Consider the following 25497-nt stretch of genomic DNA (forward strand, 5'->3'; position numbering starts at 1 on the left):
TAATTTCGGAGGAAAACTGGGTCTGGCTGCTCTTCCAAGAAATTACTTGTCTTTCTTGTTTATCCTGAAAGACATGAGAACAGGATATATATTCTCAAAAGCTGTATCTATTTCAACCCTCTCCTTTGCTCCAGTAATAACAAGCTTTCCAGATGGAAAAATTAACATTGTGATTTTGGGTCGTCTCATCCGATAAATTAATCCTGGAAACAACTCTGGTTCATATGTTGCATGCTCATAATGATGACAAGCAAGACGTGTTAAACTGATAGGGACCAAAACGTTACAAGAAGCAACCAGATTCTGAATCTTGAAATCCCTGAAATTGACATGAAATCCAAGCTTTTCAACGATTCGAGCATACTTCCTGGCAGCCAACTGGGATTGTTGCACGGTTTTGGCACCAGTGCAAACAATCTTTCCAGAGGAAAATATGAGTGCAGTGGTTTTAGGTTCCTTGATCCTCATTACCACGGCAGCAAACCTTCTGGGGTTGTATTCTGCGTTGCGAGCATGAAGGGCAATGGCCTTTAGATCCAGGGTGCAGTTCAGGTTCACAGTTGAAACTACATTCTGAAGCATAGGGGTTGGGCGGCCGGATGGATCGGAAACTTGGTTACTTTCCGATGATCCTGTATCTGCCATCTTGACACCAATGAGTACCCTCTCTTTGAAAGTTTGAATTGATCTTGAATGCACGATTCCAGGGTTTTCCTTCTTCCCAGAATTTGCATATGAGACTAATATAGAAGTACTGTTTGTTGCATGAGAATAGAAATAGATTAAACAATTGATATAGCCCCGTATCTACCGTCGTCAGACCAATGACCCTCTGCGAATTAGTCCTGAACTAAAAATTTCGAGGTTTCTTTCTTTCTTCTCAGAATTTGCTAAGAAAGAATATTTAGAGCTGTTTTTTGTTTAATACTAATAAGGAGGGGTTTATATATATATATATATATATAAAAGATAGGAGAGGGTTTAACACTGGAGCCTATGGAAATCCAAGTCCCTGTGGCAGAAGATTTTTCGAATTTTTATTCTAAAAGGAAAATTACCCTTTTATTTATTTATGGATAACAATTAACCATTTTATTTATTTGGGAGTAGTCAATAAACGTTGACTTTAGTGATATATTTTTTTAATAAAAATTCCAAATTTAAATCAATAGAAAAAAATTGAAGCAAACTTGAAATTTAAATAACATGAAATTTTCCTTTTCCTACAGTGACTCATATACCTTCTACCATCATGATTATGATTTACAAAATAAGGCTATAAAGTCACCGATGTCAAAGCCATCTCTTACAACAGATTCATGCCCTCCCTGCTCCTGCTTTAACTATTTAGTTCCCATTCTCGAGAGAAAGAAACCCTTCAATCTTGCCTTCAAACCAATCCAACGAGAGTACTGTCAGTCTTACCAACATGGCAGATTCAGAGTCAGGGATCAGTAACCAAGTTTTGGAGCCTTCCAGTACTCACCCTCTCGGGTCTCCCCTTGTCCCTACCCTTCAGAATGTGGTTTCCACTGTGAACTTGGGTTGCAAGCTGGACCTCAAGTTCATTGCGCTTCATGCACGAAATTCCGAATACAACCCCAAAAGATTTGCTGCTGTGATAATGAGGATCAAAGAACCCAAGACCACCGCACTCATATTTTCTTCTGGAAAGATTGTTTGCACTGGAGCCAAAACCGAGCAACAATCCCTACTGGCTGCTCGCAAGTTCGCTCGAATCATTCAAAAAATTGGTTTTGATATTCAGTTCAAGGATTTCAAGATTCAGAACATTGTTGCTTCTTGTAATATGAAGTTCCCCATCAGTCTTGTGCAGCTTGCAGCTTTTCATGGGAAGTTCACAATATATGAGCCAGAGTTATTTCCGGGATTAATATATCGAATGAAAACACCTAAAGTTGCCATCCTTGTTTTTCCTTCGGGAAATATTGTTATTGCTGGAGCTCAAAAGAGAGATCATATTTTCCAAGCTTTCGAGAACATATATCCTGTTTTGACGTCTTTCAAGAGAAATTACAAGTGAAGAAGTTAAGAGCAGCAAGATCAACTTCTAATTTCATATAGATTTAGGACTTAGTAATTCTTTGTTTCTTTCTAGTTTTTTGTATTTTGACAGTGAATTAGATAACTGTGGTACAGTGTATAAATGTAAACTTTCAATAATTTTCTTACTTATAATGAAAGTTTCAATTTCGAAACTTTAGTTTGCTCTACTTTGCATTTTCAGTGTTTGATAAGTTTTCTTTTTGTCTAGCTGCTTATAAAAGAAATTTCCTACATATTTTGCTACCATTGTTTGTGCGAAAGGTTTATTTAGATTTAGAATATCTATTTTTTTTTCTTATAGACTTTATTAAGTCTGAGTTTTTGGAAGCTAAACCTAAAATGGTCATGTTTGCTGCTAGACTTAAAAAAATTTGTTATTATAAAAATAATTTTATTATTTTATAATTAAGTTTAGAAAACTTTATTACAATTTCTAATTAAATTCTTATATTCCAGAAAATTGACCCAAGTTTTATTTTTAAAGTAATCTACATTTTATGAATTCATTCTCCATTACAATATTGAAGGAACAACATCAGTGGAAATGTGTTGCTACGATGAGTGGTTTGTTACTATGTAGGTGATTATACAACGTGTCAATATCCACCCAGAAGCAATAGATTCAATCCTTTTTGCAGCAGGATTTGACTCTACAACACTTGTTTCCTTCCACTGAAAAATGGACTGTCTGATTCTCAATATGCCGCCAAGCTAAACCAACCCTTAAACCTGATGACCAAGCATTGGATAAAGCTTCGGAAGGTTGAATTGAGAACCCATTATTGCTAAGATCCAAAACCCTGCACCTGCTTTACCATACCAATGGCAGTAGAAAGCTCTTGAATGAACTGGCCCTCCATAGACGAATTTCTTTGGCATGAGCTTGCACAGCTGTTATCGAACTCGGATGCAACTGTTCCCACCCTTATCTCATCATCTTCGCTATCAGCAACTTCAAGCTTACTGCATGCCCTGTTCACCATCACATTCCTTGGAAACACATTTATTAAGAGACGGTTCAGATATGGTGTGGTCTGGCTGTAAGTATTCTGAGCTCTCATTTGTCAATTTATCATATTGTATAGTTAACTACTTATTCCTATCAGCATTATCAGCAAGATTGAGCTCTTTTAGAGAGTCATTCTCTCCAAGGAAAACCAACTTTGAAATTAGAAAATTAAGTTTTGATAGAAATATTAAAAATCATAGTGGAATTGGTAATTTAACCTGCTAGTGCCTGAATTATTTGAAGAATTCCAGCCATCCCCAGCTGACACTTGTTCAGGATCAAAACTTTTCGACAACATTGAGGATTGATAAGCAGTGATGCTAATGCATTGCCACCCCGTGTTCATAGCTCCAATCATATTCCAATCTATCTTATCTTCCCAATTTAAGGTAAATCCACATAGTGTGCACAAAATAAAAGCTATAGATTTCCATTACATACTCTCCAAAATAATAAAAATGATCATTATACTAGCACCAGAACAGATAAACTGCACCTGTGTCTCACATCCAAAATCCAAAACCTGCAGTTCATACCAATTTTAAACAGTTTTTTGCAAGGTACTTGCATACAGCAAAAGTGTCATAATCTGATTTATATATATACAAACCTCTAGCATAATGGGATTTCCTCCAAGGTTCAGCTCAAGAATGCCACTAATGAAAGTAACATCAGTGTTAATTTGATAAACGTATGTAGATGTTACTCCACAATAAGACAGATCAAGTTTCAAAGGCTCATGAGTTGAGCTAAAAAATGTTTGAGTCAATCCTAGTGCTCCATCCTACAAATGACCTCAGAACCCAATCACAAGCAGAGGAAGAAAGTTAAGCCGTACACTCGAAGCAAGCTGATATTGAAGTAAAAGAAATGGGGACATGAAATTTTGCTTACAGTTCCTATACCAGTGCCCTCAAGCATCAACCGCGACAAACATGAGGTTTTAGAAAGGTGGCAAAGGCCAGCAACCACAGGCTTGCTTAGTTTTAAGCCATTTAGACTAAGATTTGAAAATCTGAAAAAAATAATACGTCAGCAAGACTCTGCGTTCATAAATTATAAACTACATCAGGAAAAACAAGGCAAAAGTTCTCTGTATCTTAAACCTTTCATTTTAGCAAGTTTGCGCAATAAATTAGTGATGGCAATGGCATTCCTATTGTGGACATTTTCAAATAAAAGATATCAGAATAAAAGGAAAAATTATGATCGTTGAAAATTAAAAATTAAAAAAAGAATTATATTTGTTGAAAATAAATAAAATAAAAAAAACCCACGTCTGTTGGGAAAGACCAACAAGAGCGACTGTTTGAAACAGAGACAAACAATGTCTGTTGGGAACAGACATCTAAGCTTATAAAAAAAGGATCCTCTTTACCAACAAAACGTACATCAGTAAACAGAAAAATCTTTCTTTCCTTTCTCAAACATTTTCCAAGTGTTCTTTTATATTATTTTGTTGTGGAAAAATATTATAGAAGTTTGATAATCTTGTTATACTACGGTGAGTTTAGTGGATTGATTTCATTAGTGCAAAACATCATCAATCACTGAGCTTCATTGTATCTTTGAAGTTTATACGTCGGTAACTCTTTTACACACTACAAGTGGGGGCGAATAAAACCGTAAGGACAATGGCATTGATACACTTCTTGAAGCCAATTTTTGAATTTTTCAATTTGGTGTTCTAATAATCTTAAGGTTTTATTTCGTTTCAATAATGACTGCTGCAAGTGGAACACTAAGGAAATTGGCTTCTGATTAAACCGAGTTGATGATTGACAAAGAAATAGCACAATGAATTTTTCTCCAGATTACCAGATAAGCTTTCTTTTCTTAATTGATTTGATTTGAGTTTAATACACAATATTGTATATGATATGCATAATATACTTAAGAATAAATACTTGTCATCCTAAAATAAAAAAAAAAATGCAAACTTGCGTAAGAATGATGGTTTATTAAGGCATATCCCAAACTAATGCTGAACCATAAATCTAAAATTATATGACGGGCCGAGTCTTTTCTTGAGGTAGGAAAAGGTCTGAGAAACTAAGACTTTATCAATTGCCTCAGGTCTAGATTTTGGAACCATTAATAGAGGTCAAAAGTTTAAAGAGCAAATCCTGATACAAACTTGCCTCATTGCATGTGAGGGGACTAAATGATGGGTATTGAACTATAAGTTTTTAGTTTTTAGATTCTTTGTTACTGCTCTTGCCATAACTTGTTTATAATCCAAAGCAGATGACACGGTTAAGTATAGGCTAACTGCTAATTATTTTTCTTGTTCTTTTTTAATTGTATGATTAGCATAATAATCAATAGACCTCTTGTTTGGTGGTTTTAGGTTATAACTATGTGGGTTAATGAATATCAATGTAAAAGAAAAAAAAATGGAAGTGAAAGTATGAAAATTTTGTAGGAATCTACTTTCTTAAATATCTAACAAGATTGGAGGAATCCATTTACTAGCAGTATTTCTACTTGCCTCAAGAGTTTCTTTCTCCCTGGTGTCAAGTAAGAAGCAAGATTAATAGTCAAAAACTTTACGTAAAAGTAAGAGATTGATTACTTTGATACTTATGCTCTAGTAGCAAGAATTGCTACAATTAGATTTCTAATATCCCTTACATCAATTTATAACTTAGTAATTCACCAAACAGATATCAAAATAGCATTTTTAAATGGTGAATTAAAAAAGGAAGTCTATGTAGAATAACCAAAAGGGTTTGTTATTTCAAGACAATAGTGTAAAGTTTATACACTTGTCAAATCATTGTACAAGCTTAAACAAACACCAAAACAATGGTATAAAAAATTTGATGAAATCGTTTTAACTAATGGTTATAACATAAATAAATCTGACAAGTGCTTATATAACAAATTCCCAAATAGCAAAAGTGTTATAATTTGCTTATATGTGAATGATATGCTAATTTTGGTATGGATTTGGAACAAGTCGATTAGACAAAGAAGTTTTTGTCAAATAATTTTGCAATGAAAGACATGGGTGTAACGAATGTCATTTAAGAATTAAAATATTTCACGATGAAAACAACATAACTTTTTCATAATTGTATTACATTGAGAAAGTGCATAAAAAGTTTCTTAGCAATTGTATACCAGCATTTACACCAATAGATCTTCAAATTAATTAGTAGTTAATACTGGTAAGGTTGTTGATCAATTACAATATATAAGACTAATTAGTTGCTTAATATATTACAATGATATATACAAGGCCAAATATAACATTTGCTGTTGGATTACAAGTTTAGAAGATCATGCTTCCATTAGAGGATGGATCTTCATACTTGGTGGGGGTGCCATTTCTTGAGGATATAAAAGGCAAACGTATTCTTCCATGGTAGCCGAATTTATTGTATTGGTTGCTGCTATTACTAAGGAAGCTGAATGGCTAAGAAATTTACTCTATGGTGTACCTTATTAGCCTAAACCAATTTCTCCAATTTCTATTCATTGTGATAGTGAAGCAACTTTAGCAAAACCATATAGCCAAGTATGCAATGGAAAGTTTAGACATATTGGATTAAGACATAGCTATGTTCGATAATTAATTTTTGATGGGGTGATCACTATAACTTTTGTGAGGTCTAATGAAAACTTGACGGATCCTTTAATAAAAAGTCTTACTAGAGATCTTATAAATAAGACTTTAAAGGGGATGAGGCTCAAGCTCATAAATTAAAAGTCACCCATAGTGGAAACTCGACTCAATGCTTGGTATAATGTCAACTCTTGAGTTCAATGAGACAAAGTACATCATTTGCATGTGGTTGCTAGTACTATAATATAATATATTATACTCTATCCCAAGTGAAGTGCTAGGTTCCTATAATGGTAAGGAAAGGATGAGTTATATACTCTTAATAGACCCATAACATAAATTTGTTAGAATGCTTTAGTTACGGGAGTATTTATGGGATCTACCTATGTGAGTGTGAAGTGTGGCCGCTTCTAGAAGTTCAAGAGCTTGGCTCTAACAATACTCATGAAAAGAGAATATATATGCATGACCATAAAAGCGTCACCGGATACTGTGCATTCATTGGTGTTGAAATCATTGTGTGAGATGTGTTCGGTTAATCACATGAAATAGTTGGTTTAAAGCATAGTTTACCATGCAATTTTGATTAACTTTAATATGTTTTCACTAAGTGAAGATTCAATCGGAAGACACCTTCATTTATGTAATTGATTTTCAAGATTATCGAAAATTTGAATTAATTTGAAAATGGTGGGGGATTGTTGGACATTTTCAAATAAAAGATATAAAAATAAAAGAAAAAATTATGATTGTTGGAAATTAAAAATTAAGAGAAGGGTTATATTTGTTGGAAATAAATAAAATAAAAAAAAAAGTTACGTCTGTTGAAAAAGGTCAACAAGAGTGACTGTTTGAAACAGACACAAACAATTTCTGTTGAAAACAGGCATCTAAGCTTATAAAAAAGACCCCATGTACCAACAGAACTTACAACAGTAAATAAAAAAATCTTTTCTTTCTTTCTCAAACATTTTTCAAGTTTTCTTCTATATTATTTTGCTGTAGAAAAATATTATAAAAGTTTGATAATCTTGTTATACTCCAATGAGTACTTAATGGATTGATTTCATCAGTGCAAAACATCATTAATTACTGGGCTTCATTGTATCTTCGAGCTTTATACATTAGGAACTTTTTTGCACACTATAAGTAGGGGCGAATAAAACTTTAAAGGACAATGACATTGATACAAACCTTGAAGTCAATTTCTAAATTTTACAATTTAGTATTCTAACAATTCCCAGATATAGGGTTGTTATATCCTGCCAAAAGAGTGATGCTTAGATAGCTTGTCCGAAAAAAATGGGAATTTAAGAGGATTATTCACTGATTTGATAAGCATACGTTAGTGCAGATCCAATATCCAGTGCATCAACAACCTTTTGAATTGTTCTGGAAGTAATGGAACAGCGCTCTACATTCAAGCTATACAGGGCTAAAGATCAAAGGGGACATCAGCTGATATATTCAAGTAAAAGAATCTATATTCAAATGATACAAGGCAGAGATTTTCATATGACAACACCATTATTCCAAAGGCAAAAACTAAACGATAAGCCATTTAGTAAATGTAAAGAAGCCTATATTAAAATTGACTGAACAGTAGGGAATGCAATTTACCTTTGCACTTTTCAAGGATGGTTGAAAGATATGATCCACATGCATCAGTGAGATGATTACCAGAGATATTAAGTATTTCAAGTCGAGTGAACAGCACATGGCACTCACAAATCTTATGATCAGGAAAACTTGAACATATTAGGACACCAAAAGAAGGTGGTGGTTACTCTTAACACCAAAAGAAGGTCTAGCATGGCAACCCCTTTTATGTGTATGCAAGGCATTCAACAATGGAGTTTCTGATACACACGCACACACACACACACACTTTAAAAAAAAAAAATTGTAAATCATGTAAGCATGGTCCATTTTCCAATTCAGTTAAGATTTCAAATGTAGTCTTATTTATATAAACATTTATATTATTTATTAACACATATCAATATTTTTGTTTATAATTGCAACGTTATGTTTGATTGGTTATATCTGTATTTTGCATGCAATTTTTCGTAGAAAAAGAATACTGAGTTGGGAAAAATAAAAAATAAAAGTATTTTCCTTATAATTTCAATATTTTCTCTTTTATTCTCATGTATTATTTTTTTGAAATAATATTCTTATGTATTATTAAATTTCTCAAAAAAAAAAGGCAAATTATACTGGCGAGGACCTCCTAATTAAGCCAGCATGAGTTTGAGTACTAATAATAGGGAAAAATGGAATTTGTGCAGGGAAATTTCGTTGATTTTTCTGTCAAAGTATTTAAGAAAATAGTTCTTCAGTTTTCCTTTTCTTTTTTATTCTTGGGATGAGGATTTAAGTTTTATATGCCTCTATTGAAAACATAAATTATACTATAGGGTAATTTAAAAGAATCACATAGGTTAACTCAGTTGCAGATTTAGACATTTAATTTTGAAGCCAAATTAAAAACTATACTCTTATCTTATTTTTTTTCATAAAAAACACATTTTATTATATTTACTAATATAAAAAAATTATATAAATATAAATATATATATATATATATATACACATGCATGTTCAAGTAATATACTAATAAAAAATAACAAGCTCAACAAAATTATAAATTTTATTAACTCATAAATAAATATATATATAAAAAATAAATTGTATAGAAATGATAAGGGGTATTTTAATTAAATCAACCATTAATTATATTGAAGGCAAAAAGAAAAAGTTTATTTGAATTATTTTCAATAATTGAAGAGTTTTTAAGTATTGTGCTTATATTTTTTTATAAAAATTCAAAATTTACTTAAGTCAATAGAAAAAAATTGGAACAAACTTAAAATTTAAAATTTTCCTTTTCCTACAGTGACTCATATACCTTGTACCATCATGATTATGATTTACAAAATAAAGTTATAAAGTCACCTACTTCTAAGCCATCTCTTATATATTTTCTTGTCTCTTCTTGACAACAGATTCATGCCCTCTCTGCTCCTGCTTGCTTAAACTATTTAGTTCCTCCCCATTCTTGAGTAAAAGAAACCCTTCAATCTTGCCTTCAAACCAATCCAACGAGAGTACTGTCAGTCTTACCAACATGGCAGATTCAGAGTCAGGGATCAGTAACCAAGTTTTGGAGCCTTCCAGTACTCACCCTCTCGGGTCTCCCCTTGTCCCTGCCCTTCAGAACGTGGTTTCCACTGTGAACTTGGGTTGCAAGCTGGACCTCAAGTTCATTGCGCTTCATGCACGAAATTCCGAATACAACCCCAAAAGATTTGCTGCTGTGATAATGAGGATCAAAGAACCCAAGACCACCGCACTCATATTTTCATCTGGAAAGATTGTTTGCACTGGAGCCAAAACCGAGCAACAATCCCTACTGGCTGCTCGCAAGTTCGCTCGAATCATTCAAAAAATTGGTTTTGATATTCAGTTCAAGGATTTCAAGATTCAGAACATTGTTGCTTCTTGTAATATGAAGTTCCCCATCAGTCTTGTGCAGCTTGCAGCTTTTCATGGGAAGTTCACAATATATGAGCCAGAGTTATTTCCGGGATTAATATATCGAATGAAAACACCTAAAGTTGCCATCCTTGTTTTTCCTTCGGGAAATATTGTTATTGCTGGAGCTCAAAAGAGAGATCATATTTTCCAAGCTTTCGAGAACATATATCCTGTTTTGATGTCCTTCAAGAGAAACTACAAGTGAAGAAGTTCAGCATTTCATATAGAATTAGGGTTTAGTAATTCTTTGTTTCTTTCTAAGTTTTTGTATTTTGACAATGGATTAAATAGCTATCATATGGTGTTTGAATGTAACCTTTCAATAATTTTCTTTCTTCTAATGAAAGTTTCAATTTCAAAATTTGTAATTTGCTCTATTTTGCATATTTGGTCTTTGATAAGTTTTCTTCTTGTCGTAACTGCTTATAAAAGAAATTTTCTGTATATTTTATTGCTATTGTTTGTGCGAAAGGTTTTTGTTGGTTTAGAGTTTCTTTTTTCTTATGAGTCTTATTAAGTTTGAGTTTTTGGAAACTAAACCTAGACTTGTCATGTTTACGGTTAGACTTTAGAAATTTGTTATTAATTATCAAAATAATAAAATAAATTATAATAAAATTTAGAAAAATTGATTACAATTGCTAATTAAATTCTTATATTCCAGAAAATTTATCCAAGATTTATTTTTAAAGTAATTTACATTTTATGAATTCGTCATCCATTACATCTTATACATTTATCATTTTACTTCCAATATGCTTCAAAGTACAAAAGCTTTATTAGAGTAGTACACGGTAATACCTCAGCCTTAATAGTTTTAATTTAAAAGAATCGCATAAGTCAACTCAGTTGTAGATTTGGACATTTAATTTTGAAGCGAACTTAAAAACTATTCCCTTATCTTATTTTTTTCATAAAAAAAACATTTTATTATATTTACTAATATGAAAGAAATAATATATATATATATATATATATATATGCAAGTAATATACTATTAAAAATAACAAGCCCAACAAAATTATAAATTTTATTAACTCATAAATAAATACATAAAAAATAGTATAAATTAAATGATAAGGGGTATTTTATTAATTATAGGGTTTATTTGGTTTAAAATAAAAATATAATGATTTGATCAAATGTCAAAAAATATTTATTTGAAATTTTTAAATAATTTAGGAGTTTTTTAGGTATTGTGCATATATTTTTTTTTATAAAAATTCAAAATTTACTTAAATCAATAGAAAAAAATTGGAGCAAACGTAAAATTTAAAATTATCCTTTCCTACAGTGACTCATATGCCTTGTACCATCTTGATTATGATTTACAAAATAAAGTTATAAAGTCACCTACTTCTAAGCCATCTCTTATATATTTTCTTGTCTCTTCTTGACAACAGATTCATGCCCTCTCTGCTCCTGCTTGCTTAAACTATTTAGTTCCTCCCCATTCTTGAGTGAAAGAAACCCTTCAATCTTGCCTTCAAACCAATCCAGCGAGAGTACTGTCAGTCTTACCAACATGGCAGATTCGGAGTTAGCGATAGGTAATCAAGTTTTGGCGCCTTCCAGTTCTCACACTCTCGGGTCTCCCATCGTGTCTACCGTTCAGAATGTGGTTTCCACTGTGAACTTGGGTTGCACGTTGAACCTCGAGGCCATTGCGCTTCATGCACGAAATTCCGAATACAACCCCAAAAGATTTGCTGCTGTGATAATGAGGATCAAAGAACCCAAGACCACCGCACTCATATTTTTATCCGGAAAGATTGTTTGCACTGGAGCCAAAACCAAGCAACAGTCTCTACTGGCTGCTCGCAAGTTCGCTCGAATCATTCAGAAAATTGGTTTTGATGTTCAGTTCAAGGATTTCAAGATTCAGAACATTGTTGCTTCTTGTGATATGAAGTTCCCTATCAGTCTTGTGCGGCTTGCAGCTTTTCATGGGAGTTCGCAATATATGAGCCAGAGTTATTTCCAGGATTAATATATAGAGTCAAAACACCTAAAGTTACTGTTCTTATTTTTCCTTCGGGAAATATTGTTATTGCTGGAGCTCAAAAGAGAGAGAGAATTTTTCAAGCTTTTGACAACATATATCCTGTTCTGATGTCTTTCAAGAGAACTTACAAGTGAAGAAGTTCAGCATTTCATATAAAATTAGGATTTAGTAATTCTTTGTTTCTTTCTAAGTTTTTTGTATTTTGACAATGGATTTGAATGTAAACTTTCAATAATTTTCTTACTTCAAATGAAAGTTTCAATTTCAAAACTTGTTATTGCTCTATTTTGCATTTTGGTATTTGATAAGTTTTCTTCTTGTCGCAACTGTTTATAAAAGAAATTTCCTGCATATTTTGTTACCATTGTTTGTTCGAAAAGTTTTTGTCGATTTAGAATTTTCTTTTTCTTATAAGTCTTACTAAACTTGAGTTTTTGGAAACTAAACCCAGACTTGTCATGTGTGTGGTTAGAGTTGAGAAATTTGTTATTAATTATCAAAATAATAAAATAATTTTTATAAAAAAATTTAGAAAAATTGACTACAATTGCTAATTAAATTCTTGTATTCCAAAAAATTTACCCAAGATTTTTTTTTTAAAGTAATCTACATGTTATGAATTTGTCATCCATTACAATAGTGAAGGGATCTTCATCAAAATTATATGCTAGAGGGTTGATATCATTAAGGTCTTTCATTTTACTTCCAATATGCTTGAAAGTACACAAGCTTTATTAGAGTTCAACAAAATTATATACTAATAAAAAATAACAAGCTCAACAAAATTATAAATTTTATGAACTCATAAATAAATGCATAAAGAAACAAAATACATTAAATACATGAAAATCCATTTTTATTTAGTTTGGCTATTACTCCATGGATCCGCTTCATGAGATATTTTATCATAAAAAACGTCTATTTTCTCAATAAAAATACAAAAATAAAAAAAATAAATATCATAACTCCACCCTATGTTATCTCGAGGAGATACAGAGCATAGCCCAAAGCTTATCTTTTTGGCGGCAGCAATTTGAAGAACACATTACAGTTGCTTTTAATAGCAATCAAATTCCCAATTTTTTCCATGGCAGTCTGTACTTCTTTTCTACCCATCATCTCTTTCAGTCCAATCTCTTCGTCTACATCTTCATCTTCATCATCATCATCATTGCTATTTTTGGGTCCTTCTCCTGTAAAAACCCATCATCAAGGTAGCTTAATAATGAGTCAGCGGAGCTCATTTAGACGATTGTTTATCAACTGTTCGGCTTCATCTGACATGGGTTCCCCCCCAGACCCCATGAACTTCAGGTATGTTTCTTCGGTGCGGTGGTTTGATTTCCTTATTGTATGTCTTTTAGTTTGTCCTGGGCTTTGAATTTTGATGCTTAGTGTGGGTTTTTACTGAGATTTGTAGTGATGTTCGATGCTATGTTGGTAATTGCATTACTATTTTGATAACAAGTGGGCATGACTTCTGGGGAAAAAGAAAAATTCCAAGATCCTTGCACTTCTACATTGGATATCATTAGCACTGGAAAGTGGAAACTATTTTATGTACTGTGGAAATCGATTTGCTATTTAGACAATATCTGTTATTTTGTTCAAATCCTTTTTCAGTGGCGGAGTTTCTACAAAAATGTTGAAGGTACTATGACTTTTGCAAAAGTGATATAAAATTATCTTTGCTAGTGAAACTAACAATTATGGTGGACTCTAGTTGTGCACAAGATGAGTCCGTTGTCTTTTTTATTCCAAATCCTAATGATCAAATTATTCTTTCAGGTGCGATAAAAATAGTAATTGGAGTAATGTATCAGTTGGATGCCCAAAACAATCCCTGTTGTATGTTAAAATCATTCATTCTATATTTGTGTCTTACATCTTTGTGCTCATGTTGGCAGTGAAAAGGCATGTGAGAGATGTGGAATTTATCTTAGTGAATAGTTCTCACTCTTGAGCTATGCAGTTGGGTATTCTTATATGCATAAGATATTTTTTTAGTGTATGAGCCTCTTCCTAGGTGAATTTAAAGTGACCTAATTAATACTTGAGACATATATTTCCTTCTTCAGTGCTTCTTTGGTTAATGAATTAGAATTTTGATTTCTCCTTATCATTTGTTCTGTATATTAATATGCTATGATAATCTTTAATGCTTGAGAGTTCAATTTCTCATTGCTATTTTCAAGGTTACTGAATTGAAATTCTTGGTTCATACATGTGGCTGAAGTTTTATAGCAGATATAGGATATTCTTTCTATTTTCTTTAAGCACCTGCTCAAGGTTCATTGAACAATTACTTAAATCTTTCTGCAACCTTCCCCCACCCCTTTAACTTTTTCAACATTCTTGAAAGCACTTGTTTATCTGCATCTTTAGCCTCCTTCTTTTAACAGGCATAATCACATGTCATCAATGGCTCCCTTTGGAATGCAAATGAATGACAAACCATCTTATAAATGGCAAAGGGTTTTGCTTAAAGTAAGCGGAGAAGCACTTGCAGGAGATCACTCTCAAAATATTGACCCAAAGGTTGTGATGTGAATAATTTTTTTACTTTGCATATTATGTTTTCGTTTCTTGATTAAAATTGACGTATTAAGTTTCTGGTTGAATTCAGATTACAATGGCTATTGCAAGGGAGGTTGCATCAGTGACTCGCCTGGGCATTGAGGCTAGTCTGTAGCCCCTTCTTCCATTTATATCTTTCATGACTGTTTTCTTCCTCCTCCAATCTTCTTTAAATTTGGTTGTTGTGCTTAAGTTTTTCCTTTTCTCAGTTATGTTGAATTGTTTTGTTGTAATACCATGTTGAATTGTTGATTAGTTGTCAATTTCGTATTGCAATCCTGGATTCTACATTTTGGTGGAGGACCATGCATTGCAATTTGGAGATTGCTATGACAAATATCTGCTTTATTTGGATGAGATCCAAAAAGAAGTTTGAGCAGGATAAACAATTCCTACTACCAATAAAAAATGGCATCAATCGCACTTGTGAATGAAGTTGAGTAATCTAGAAAGTACATGGAGACGCAACTTACAACATAAATACTATCATGTGAAATTATTAAAAAATTTGGGAGGAGGTTACTTATTAGGAAAGAGTGACTGGTTGTCAGAATGAGTTTGCAAAACTGAAAGTGATTAGAACCTCCACTGTTTGATTTCATTTTATATGTCTAAATCTTTTAGGTACTTGTCGCAGGTTGCAATAGTGGTTGGTGGGGGTAATATTTTCCGTGGATCATCTTGGGCAGGATGTAGTGGGCTTGACCGTTCATCTGCTGATTACATTGGGTAAGTAATTTATTTGATTGCATGTTTTTGTGTTTCAGAAGTCTTTCTGGTTTTGCACATATTTCCTTGAATGACCAGTCATAATAATTGCAGAAAGTAATTAGACCTGAGCTACCATAGGGAAATCTTCTCATGCCCTCTCTCTCTCTCTCTCTCTCATGTGTATTATTGCTGCATTTTTTTTGCTAGAATGTTAGCAACTGTAATGAATGCTATATTTCTTCAAGCAACAATGGAGAGTATTGGCATCCCAACACGTGTTCAGACTGCATTTCGTATGTCAGAGGTTGCAGAGCCATATATACGTCGAAGGGCTGTGAGGCATTTGGAGAAAGGAAGGGTCGTCATCTTTGCAGCTGGAACTGGTAATCCGTTCTTCACCACAGATACTGCTGCAGCCCTTCGTTGTGCAGAAAGTAAGTCATTTTCTTTAGTCAGAATGCTTACTGACACTTTAGGGAATATAATTCTAGGAATAAACATGTTTGGGTCATTGATACATTAAGCCTATTATACATTCTAAGTCACTTGGAACATTTCTGAGATTTTGAAGATACTTTGAATCTTGCATAAAATTGCCCTCATTGTGTAAAATTTGTTGAAATAAATCGTAACTGATTTAAGATGGGATTTTACTACTTATGTCTTGGAAATAAATGTTCTCTTAATGCCAAGATATTGCTATTGTTTGGAATTAATTAGACATTCTATTTGTTGGTCCAGTCAACGCAGAGGTTGTGCTGAAAGCCACAAATGTTGATGGGGTTTATGATGATGATCCTAGGCGTAATCCAAATGCCCGTCTTCATGATACACTAACTTATAATGAGGTGACTTCAAAAGATCTTTCAGTGATGGACATGACTGCCATTACTCTGTGCCAAGAAAATAACATTCCTGGTATGTTTAAAATTTTGCAATCTGTATTATAATAGCATCACTAATAAGTGTGTTATGTTTGGAATTTGTAAGTTGGCCCCAATGCATTAACTAAAGAGAATTGGAGTTAATTTGATCTAAGTGTCTTTCCTTCAATGCAGTTGTTGTCTTCAATTTAAACAAACCGGGTAACATCTCAAAAGCAATAAAGGGTGAGAGAGTTGGTACATTGATTGGAGGAACATGGAATTCAACAGTGGCGAGGACATAAAGAAGATACTTGGTGCAGTTACCTATCAGTGTAGTGGCTTCTCCCTACTTTGCTTTTCCTTTTTGAAAAAGAAAGTATTGGATGGTAATTCATTGCTCAAGCATAATGAGAGGTTTTGAAGAGGAAGTTTCCTGGAGCTCACATTTGAAAAACCCAAAATGAAAGCATGAAGCGTGAAATCCATTCCACTCTTTGACAGATTAAGATAATATCACTGCTGATTTTTTTACATAAAATTGGTGGAATTTTGCCTTGTTTGAACATTGTAGCAATGTCAATCAAACAGTAATTCTTCAATGACTTTGATATGTTAAGTTTAATGTTTAATGTTAGTGGTAAGCAGTCGCAAAGGACAGAAGGGGGAAAAAAAACTATTTTTGCATGTTATTTCTTTGCTTATATCATCAGCACAATTATTTGTGCAAGAGATCTGAGGTTTAAAGATGACCAATTAGAGCTCATTGGTGCCAAAGCTGCCAATCATCTCAAGGTGATTTCACTTTGTTAACTGCTTTCACTAAACATTATGACTTGAAAAGTTGGCTGTATTTTACTCTAATTTATATTCTCAATTTGAATGTTCTGCAGGTTCTCTTCGCCCTCCTGGTTCAACTGATTGGTGACAGAAAGGTATGATTTGTACAAATCATTATTGTTACTTCACAAAGCCATCTACTCAATAGCTAACATATCTGGTCTCTCTCTCTCTCTAAAAATAAAAGAGAGCATCCATTTCCCTTTCCGTTTTAAGGTGTGGTATCCCATTACCGCCTACTTGGCTGGCTGTATCCTGCTTCGATGCAATTGCCATCCTATTTAATATTATGTCATAGAAAGTGTTTGGACGTGTTAGGCTTTTGTGGAAAATGGAAGAAAGTTCCAACACTAGAATTGAGAACAGGACCGCCACATTCTACTGTCGGGGAATGGACCAAAGTTGAATGAAACCCCCCCCCCCCCCCCCGCCCCCCCAACATTTGTGAGCCAGATTTTTCAGGGGTTGCCCTTTTGAAGACTTTTTGGTCAAACAGGATCTTGTAATTAACTATTCTCGATCCAGCTCAGACACAGCCTGACCATCTTCTTTTCTGCCCTCCCTGGCCTCTTTTTTTCGTATAAACATATGAGTTAGGACTATGAAACGGGAAGCAACTCATTTTTATAAAACATTCATCTGCTTATGTGGTCCATTTCAAGAGTTTTAACTGTTGAGGTAATTTTTCATATTGGAAGTTATCAGCTTATTTTCTTTTACCTTAATCATTTCTCCTAATTTTGCCAAATATCATCAACTGTCTCATTATTTTCTTCACAAGTATATGGCCACACCAAGGGAATATAGAATAGAAATCCCATCCATGACATTATTAAAGAGCTTGCATAGCAATCACAATCCAACCTTTTTGAACCGCGAAGCATGCAAACAGCACAAGAAGACACGATAAATCTGTCAATCATTCAGGTTTGTACAGTTACCTTATTCAAGTTTAACCATGGAAGCTAAGTAGTAACCAAAAACAAGTTGGTTTTCCCCAAAAACAGGTTTAGGGAGGGACTGGTCGAGTTGGAGGTCAAAAACACCCAACACTCACCAAGTAAATAAGAGAGTCCTCCTTTAAACATTCAAACAATTTACAAGAAGTCGCATTAAGGTTAAAAAAAAAAAAAGGTACATCTTCCAATGAAGATGAAGGCAGGGTGGCCCAAACTCTGACCAAAATGTCCTTTCGAATGGTATAAAAGTAACAATAATTTGAGCTACCACTTCCTCAGTAGTCAGTTCAAGTAAAGCACCAATTACTGCATTTCCCAAAATTCATCAAAAGCACAGATAAATAAAATAAAAAATTATTACTAAACTTGAAAAACATCATTCATACAACATGAATTAGTGATGTACCACAAAATATCAGTGTCTCCAAATTAGCAAATTTTACAATTAAAAACCCAAATGCCACTACAATTACAAACTCTAATCTTTTAACACAAAATCTCTTGCCCTATCCTATGTTTTGTTTCTACCTCTTCCTCTCTTTCAAATTAACAAAAGAAGTTAGTACCTCACAATTGAAGAAGCCCCTAATTCTAATAATACAATCTCAGATTTGTGATGCCAAAATTAGATTCAGAATTTTTTTTAAAAAAGAAAGAAAATAATTGGCTAAGGGTTCCAAATCTGAGCGAAAAAATCAGGAGAGAGAGTTGGAGAAGATATTAATGGCCCTGAAAGCAATGCAGAAGGGCTACCCATGAACCTACTTCCATGTAACATCGGGCTCCAGTCATGCAAAGCCGACATCATTCTCGCCTCCGACGCCGGCGATAAGAACGTCCCCCCCGCTATCGCGGGAGAAAAGAATGTTCCCGCCGCCACCGCTGGCAACGTCTCTGGCGCCGGAGAAAGTATCCCTGGCGGGGCTCGAATCAAACCCTCTTCCATCCCACCTTCACCCGCGACCCCCACGTCCCCTATTTTCTCTCTCGAGCTTGGACTCGCCTTTTCTGTCGCTGCCAACCTCGCCGCCGGCGAGACGTCGCCGTCTCCGGAGAAGTTACCGGATGAAAGGCCGGTGTAGCGTTGCACGATCGACATGAAGTCGGATTCTTCAGCGTGGATGACTTTGGGTGAGACGGCGTAGATGATTACTGGCTCGCGACGGCGTTGGTCTGCTGCTGCTGCTGCTGCGGGACCAGCGGCGTGGGATGGTGGGTGAGGTGGTTTTTTGATTTTATGGGAGTCTTTGCTGACCTTTAGAGGGGTTGGGCGTGGACCTTGAATTTGTAGCTGACGCTTTGACGGTGGCTCCCCGGCGGGAAATTGAGAGTCCATGATCGACGATGCTACTGATGAAGAAAGGTCCTTTCGGGAATAGAGAAGGGAAAGAGAGGATCAGAAATTTTTGGGTAGATGATGAAATGAATCGCCTTGAACACTTTCAGGCAAATTATTTGACTTTGAAAAACACGAAGAAAGAAAAAGTCAATGCAAATATTATTGCCTATTTTTGCAAAATCAGTTCCAATATTTCTCCAATAATTATTTATTATAACAATCGTTTCTAATATTATTTTATATACCTTATTTCCGGTGGCAGCTTTTTTATATATTTATTTATTTATTTTTCAATATTTGCTATCAGGATAAAGCGAGATTTCTTATTGTCCGATGATGACAAAAAACTGCTATTACTGTGGTTCATCTTTAGCTAATCTTTTTTTTTTTTATGAAACATTTATTACAGTGTTTTTCTTAAAAAAAATTAAAGTAATTAATTTAACTCCTTAGAAACATTCATAAGTCATAAAATTTTTTTATTAAAAATTTAATATAAAAGTGGCAGTAATCTATTAATTTTTAAATTCAAATCACTCTACTTAAAATAATAGATCAAATTTATCACCTACTTTTTAATGTATGTAATTTCATTATTATACTTTTAGATTTGGTTAAAATCAATGGGAAATTAGATTTTTTTCATTTTCTAATGGAATTTTGTTTCCAGTTCAAATCAAATTATAAAAAATACTGTGATAAAATTATTGCAGTTTCAAATATGAGTGATAACTTTGATTTATCACCTCAAATAATTGCTTATATTTTTATCTTAATGAAAGCATGAAACATTAATTGTATAATAAAATTTAAAATCTTAATAAAAGATTAAAAAAAATTGATTTTTTTTAACTTTGTGAAAATCAAATTGAAACAAAACAAAATAACTAGGGTCATACTTGTTAACTTTTCATATAATTATAAAATTTTATTATTATTTTAAATTACAAAATTTTAGCCTTGTGGTGGGTTTATTAAACGCAAACTCGAATTATTTGAACTAAAAGGTACAAAAAGGGCAAAAAAATTACAAACTCCATCACATCACACGTGATAATGCAAGGTAAGTAGCCAAAATATCAGTTTCACCTTTTAAGTTTTCTTAATTTTGAATTTAACCCTTACTTTGGCCGCCCTAAACTTTTAGAAATCACAATATAATACTTCCAATTTTTTATATTTGCATATTACTATTTACTTGGCCTCCCATAACCTTGTCAAAATTTGTAATCAGTATAGAAAACTTCTCAAACTTATCACTTAATTCTTGAATATTCATTTATCCAAAAAAAAAAAAAGAAAAGAAATCTGGAGTACTTTTTAATTTTTTTTCATGTATATGTATTTTATATTTTTACACGGTTTGCTTAGTATTACTTTTTATATTAATCGTTTGTTATTAGTTATTCACAATGAAAAATTAGAATCCACATTTCTATTTTGAAAAATATCATGTGCTAATCATCGCGTCAGACACTCCAATGCACAAATATACGTACTTTCATGTTAAAGCTTATTTTTTTGTGTTTTTCTTTTCATAAAATTATTTTCCTACATGATTATTTGTTTTATTATGCATATAATTAGAAAAAAAATAGAATAACACACAATAGTGTAAAATAAAATTTGAAAATATCTATTTATTTCAAAATGAAAAGAGTAAGTAAGACTTCATTTGGTTTATACCTTTGCTATTTGTCTTTTGTTTTCTATTTATTTTTTATTTTTTGATTTTTACTTTTTAATATTTTTCAAAAAAAAGCAAATAACAAATAATAAAAATATCAACTAAATGGAGTCTAAATAATTGAATTAATTTTTCTCTTAACTTAAAATAGAATTTCCCCCCCTGACTTCAAATCTTGGCTTTGTCCTTGTCTATGACACTTCAATTAGTTTGCATATTTTTCCTTTATTAAAATATTTTGTGGGTTAATACACAAGCTAGATAAGTAAAGAGATTCCAATAATTTTCTATATCCTGTTCTTAGTGATTTAAAATTTTTAAAAAATAAAACTTTAAATATTAATGTAATCTCGTGATTTTGTTTTTATTTTTTGCTAGTGTTTTTGCTCTTTTTCTTTTGGTAACATACTCTACCTTCAAAGTTTTAATCAAAATTTCAAGTAAGTCCATTAGTTTTTGAAATGGACACTCCGTCTCAAAAAATATCTTTTACTGAACACATAGGTCTAGTCGTTAATCAATCGTTAATGTTTCTATTAATTTGATAACGTGACAATATTGAAAAGATAATTTTATCCCTTATTAATTTTAAAAATTACTATTATACAATTTTTATTAATTTTTTAAAAAATAGGGTGCTCCTTATTTTTTTAAAAAAATTATACTTATTTTTTAAAAAAATATATAATAATAATTTTTTAAATTAATAAAAAAAGAGTATTTTAGTTTTTTCATATTATTTGTTAATGATGTTTACACTTTAAGGCGAAATGTCTATTTCGAAAACTAATAAATTCGCTTGAAATTTTGATTAAAACTTAAAAATAGAGGTATTTTATTTTATTTTATTATTAGTTTTATCACTAAAAAAAGGGATAGGTTTTTTATTTAGGAACTATGTTAGGTGATGATACACTAATGACAAACCTAACAAAAAGTACAAACCACTGTTTTAAATATATGGAGGTATGAATTTATTATTCAAGAGGAACAGCATCTACGATTCAATTTACTTTCTTGACTTATAATATATCTCAAATGTGAAAATTAATTTAATTAAAACTTTCTATTAAAAGTCTCGAATTCAAATTTTGAGATAAATAAAATGAGATTTATGAGATAATTGCTCTTATATAAAGATTATATTGTAAAATATGTAAAAATAGGGACAATTATTGATGGTCAGATTTAAACAATTACTAGTTTTATTTAGGAACTATATATGTTTAGTGAAGATACACTAATAACGACAAACCTAACAAAAAGTATATGGATATACAAATTTATTGTTCAAGTGGAAGAGCATCTAAGATTCAAATTACTTTCTTCACTAACAGTATATCTCAACCATTAAAATTTAATTAAAATTTTATATTAAGTGTCTTATATTAAGTTTTGAGATAAATAAATTGAGATTTATGAGATGGCAAAAAAGATCTCTTATTATGTAATTCAAATGCTTCATGTGTTGTCTCTAATGGGAAATCTTAATGGTTAAATTTGAGCATCTATCTTGGAAGTTTCAAATTTGAATCCTAATACTAGCAGAGTGAATATTACAGCATATGAGAGAATTAACTTTTACTATGTTGATAAAAATTCTTTACTCACGAAAAAAAAAAGTCCTTTTAGTACCAAAGAATAAGATTACGAACTCCTTTCATTTTTTGTCTTTATCTAAATATACCCCAAAAGTTTTGGGAAGCCTCTACAAGGTATATTCCCCAATAAGCAATCACCAAAAAATAAATATCGGAGTTCCTTTATGACAGTGTAATTGTATTACTTGCAAACTAATTGGTTGGTTATACATAGATACATATTCTATTTTAAGCATTTACAATTAATAAAAAGCATTCTTCATTTTCATAAGACACCTTCAACCTTTCAATATCGATTAGATTAAATAAAGTTTATGGAATGTTATATGTTTGGCAAAAAAAAATTATAAAAAATTATAATTATAAGATTCTTATTGCATTCATATTTTTCTTAAGTTCCTTGTCAATATTTTATAAAAAAAAGTAGATATTAATAAAGTAGAGAGAACGGCATATGATTATGTTTCTCACTTATGAGGTGGACAATTGATCTCGTAAATTGAAGTATAGGGATATTTGAATTAAAATGTAGATGCTTATCATAAAAATAAGTTCACTGAGTATGACCGTTCATGAGAATTTATTTAGTATATCATTCAAATGTTCATGAAATCAATTTTTATGTGTTAGTTGTGTAAATGATTTTTAAACTTGAGATCACTAAATTACTTTATGTTTGAAATGTTAGTCTTTGATACTATCTTAAGTGGTCTTAATTAAGGACGTTCAAAAAGATATTAATATTGGATATAACATGAAACATATAAAGATGAATCAATGATCAATAGAGGATTTATCACTTTAAATGAAACAATAGGGTATATCAATTTACATGAATGTTTTCTAAATTTTATGTTAAACTTTCATTAGTTATATTTTATACTGATTATTATGGTTAATTGTTAATCAGTTCCTTCTCTTGGATGTACTAATTTAAAAGTTATATATTGGATTTATTTCATTTTAATTGTTATTGTATAATTTAAGGGTAATTCCAAAAATTAAATAAAACACTTTTCACTTTGCATTTTTTGTTTTTTCAAATTAATCGACATAAAAAAATTGAAATCCTAAATTGACCAAAAATTTAGACCTTACATCAAGAAATAAAAAGTTTTACAAACATTAAATCCTAAAATGGGAATCCAAGTTAATTGTATATATAATCTCATTAAACAAAATTTTGCTATACCAAATATGATGAGATCATGGAAAAAATATCATTGAATCCTGTCGTAACGTGCTGGTCCGGAAACCCGACCGCTAGACACGAATGAAAACTCTAAAACTAGGAGTCACCACCAATCTTTTTTACTAGGTGCGATTGACCACCTATTAACTCGATTCTAATTGATGAAGCTTTAAATTAATTTTAAGCCACCGAAAAGAACCTTAAACTAGTCTACGTTTTTTTAGATCTAAGTTCGGGAGTACGGTTACGCCCGGGGAAGGATTAGCACCCTCGGGACGCCCGTTCCATGAACAGTACCATTTTTTAGATTATCCTATTAGGCTTTAATTTTTAAGTTCACTATATTTTCTTAGTTATTACTTTTTTATTTTATCTCCTATTTAACTTAAAATGGAATGCAAATGTGAGGCAAGATGAGATACATGGCGTGAGATAAAAATGTCGGACAAATAACCTTTTATATAGGATATTCTCCCGGATCCGCCCATCATACTGGTGGGATCCCGGGTATTCTCTCACCTAGGGAATCATTCGAGAAATTCACCTTCGTAAATTTGACAAATAAATCCCGTCATCGGAGTCATCGTACGTTTTCTTTTAAAATAATATTTTCGTGCATAATGAATCTAATTCGGGCAAAAGCCTTTTATGAAAGATATTTCTTGAGCCCTCCCATCATATTGGTGCGACTCGAGGACATCTTTTCACTTAAGGAACTTTCTGAGAAATACCCGCCTTCGCAAGATCCTCGGGAGATCCCATCATCGGGGCTTAAACTCGAAAACAAAAATTTTTATATGCAATGATATGCATGATGCAATATATATATGCTAGGCTAATGCAATTGTCTATTTATTTATTTATTATTATTTAATTATTATTTTCATTTTATTATATTTTTTATTATCATATTTTCTATTTTATTTCTAATTATTATTTTTTCATACTTTACATTTTTTATTCTAGGTTACTCTTATATTTTCCTTTTATAATTAGATAAATTGTTTATGATTCCATTTAATGCTTAATTTTAAATTAGTTGTTGTCTTAGATTTTTATTATTATTTATTTATTTATTTTATTTTTCTATTTATTTAATGTCATGTATATTGTATTTTCACAAATTAATTATTTACTATATATTCAAATTATTATTATTATTTTTATCATCATATTTTTCTATTGTTATTTATTTATTATTTTTATTGAGTAATTTTTGTATAGTCAAATTCTTTATTTATTAAAAATTTTGGGATCTTGAAATCGAGGCCCTCCCATCGTACTGGTGGAGCCTTGATTTGGATTTCGAACCTAGGGAATATGGACCTGAGATTGCGACTTCTCGCGTTCCGACCGATCATCCCATCATCGGTATTAAATTAATTAATGATTTTTTTATAATTTTTACCTTATCCTATTTTCACTTTCTCCTCATTCGTATTCCTCTCTCTACTTTATATAAAGCTATATTATTATTATTCTTTTATTTTTCATTATTTATTTATTTATTATTATTATTTTTAAAAAAACTCAACT

The 25497-nt window shown here is 31.9% G+C and overlaps 5 protein-coding genes and 1 pseudogene across 5 annotated transcripts; 4 read left to right on the plus strand and 2 right to left on the minus strand.

Annotated features, from left to right (window-relative positions):
- Window positions 43-645, minus strand: LOC18611796 (TATA-box-binding protein). Its single transcript, XM_007048237.2, has one exon. It carries the CDS (start codon window positions 643-645, stop codon window positions 43-45), a length of 603 nt encoding a protein of 200 aa, XP_007048299.2.
- On the plus strand, window positions 1430-2044 carry LOC18611797 (TATA-box-binding protein). The gene has a single exon (XM_018117018.1). It carries the CDS (start codon window positions 1430-1432, stop codon window positions 2042-2044), a length of 615 nt encoding a protein of 204 aa, XP_017972507.1.
- LOC108661132 (TATA-box-binding protein-like) lies at window positions 9778-10392 on the plus strand. The gene has a single exon (XM_018117021.1). It carries the CDS (start codon window positions 9778-9780, stop codon window positions 10390-10392), a length of 615 nt encoding a protein of 204 aa, XP_017972510.1.
- LOC18611799 lies at window positions 11713-12326 on the plus strand (annotated as a pseudogene).
- Window positions 13133-17003, plus strand: LOC18611800 (uridylate kinase). The gene is made up of 7 exons (XM_007048241.2): window positions 13133-13506; window positions 14595-14730; window positions 14819-14872; window positions 15407-15498; window positions 15688-15914; window positions 16222-16398; window positions 16539-17003. Exons 1-7 carry the CDS (start codon window positions 13280-13282, stop codon window positions 16646-16648), a joined length of 1023 nt encoding a protein of 340 aa, XP_007048303.2. The 5' UTR covers window positions 13133-13279; the 3' UTR covers window positions 16649-17003.
- LOC18611801 (protein MKS1) lies at window positions 18481-19697 on the minus strand. Its single transcript, XM_007048242.2, has one exon. The coding sequence runs from the start codon at window positions 19476-19478 to the stop codon at window positions 18810-18812; it is 669 nt and encodes a 222-aa protein (XP_007048304.2). The 5' UTR covers window positions 19479-19697; the 3' UTR covers window positions 18481-18809.

This window comes from Theobroma cacao, chromosome 1, assembly GCF_000208745.1.
Source record: "Theobroma cacao cultivar B97-61/B2 chromosome 1, Criollo_cocoa_genome_V2, whole genome shotgun sequence".
Lineage (NCBI taxonomy): Eukaryota > Viridiplantae > Streptophyta > Magnoliopsida > Malvales > Malvaceae > Theobroma > Theobroma cacao.

Bases quoted from the DNA above. Each gene is read 5' to 3' on its own strand.
- LOC18611796 (XM_007048237.2), bottom strand. From the start codon at position 645: ATGGCAGATACAGGATCATCGGAAAGTAACCAAGTTTCCGATCCATCC.
- LOC18611797 (XM_018117018.1), top strand. From the start codon at position 1,430: ATGGCAGATTCAGAGTCAGGGATCAGTAACCAAGTTTTGGAGCCTTCC.
- LOC108661132 (XM_018117021.1), top strand. From the start codon at position 9,778: ATGGCAGATTCAGAGTCAGGGATCAGTAACCAAGTTTTGGAGCCTTCC.
- LOC18611800 (XM_007048241.2), top strand. From the start codon at position 13,280: ATGGCAGTCTGTACTTCTTTTCTACCCATCATCTCTTTCAGTCCAATC. The intron at 14,731-14,818 runs GTTGTGATGTGA...GGTTGAATTCAG, and splicing joins CTCAAAATATTGACCCAAAG to ATTACAATGGCTATTGCAAG. The intron at 16,399-16,538 runs GTATGTTTAAAA...CCTTCAATGCAG, and splicing joins CCAAGAAAATAACATTCCTG to TTGTTGTCTTCAATTTAAAC.
- LOC18611801 (XM_007048242.2), bottom strand. From the start codon at position 19,478: ATGGACTCTCAATTTCCCGCCGGGGAGCCACCGTCAAAGCGTCAGCTA.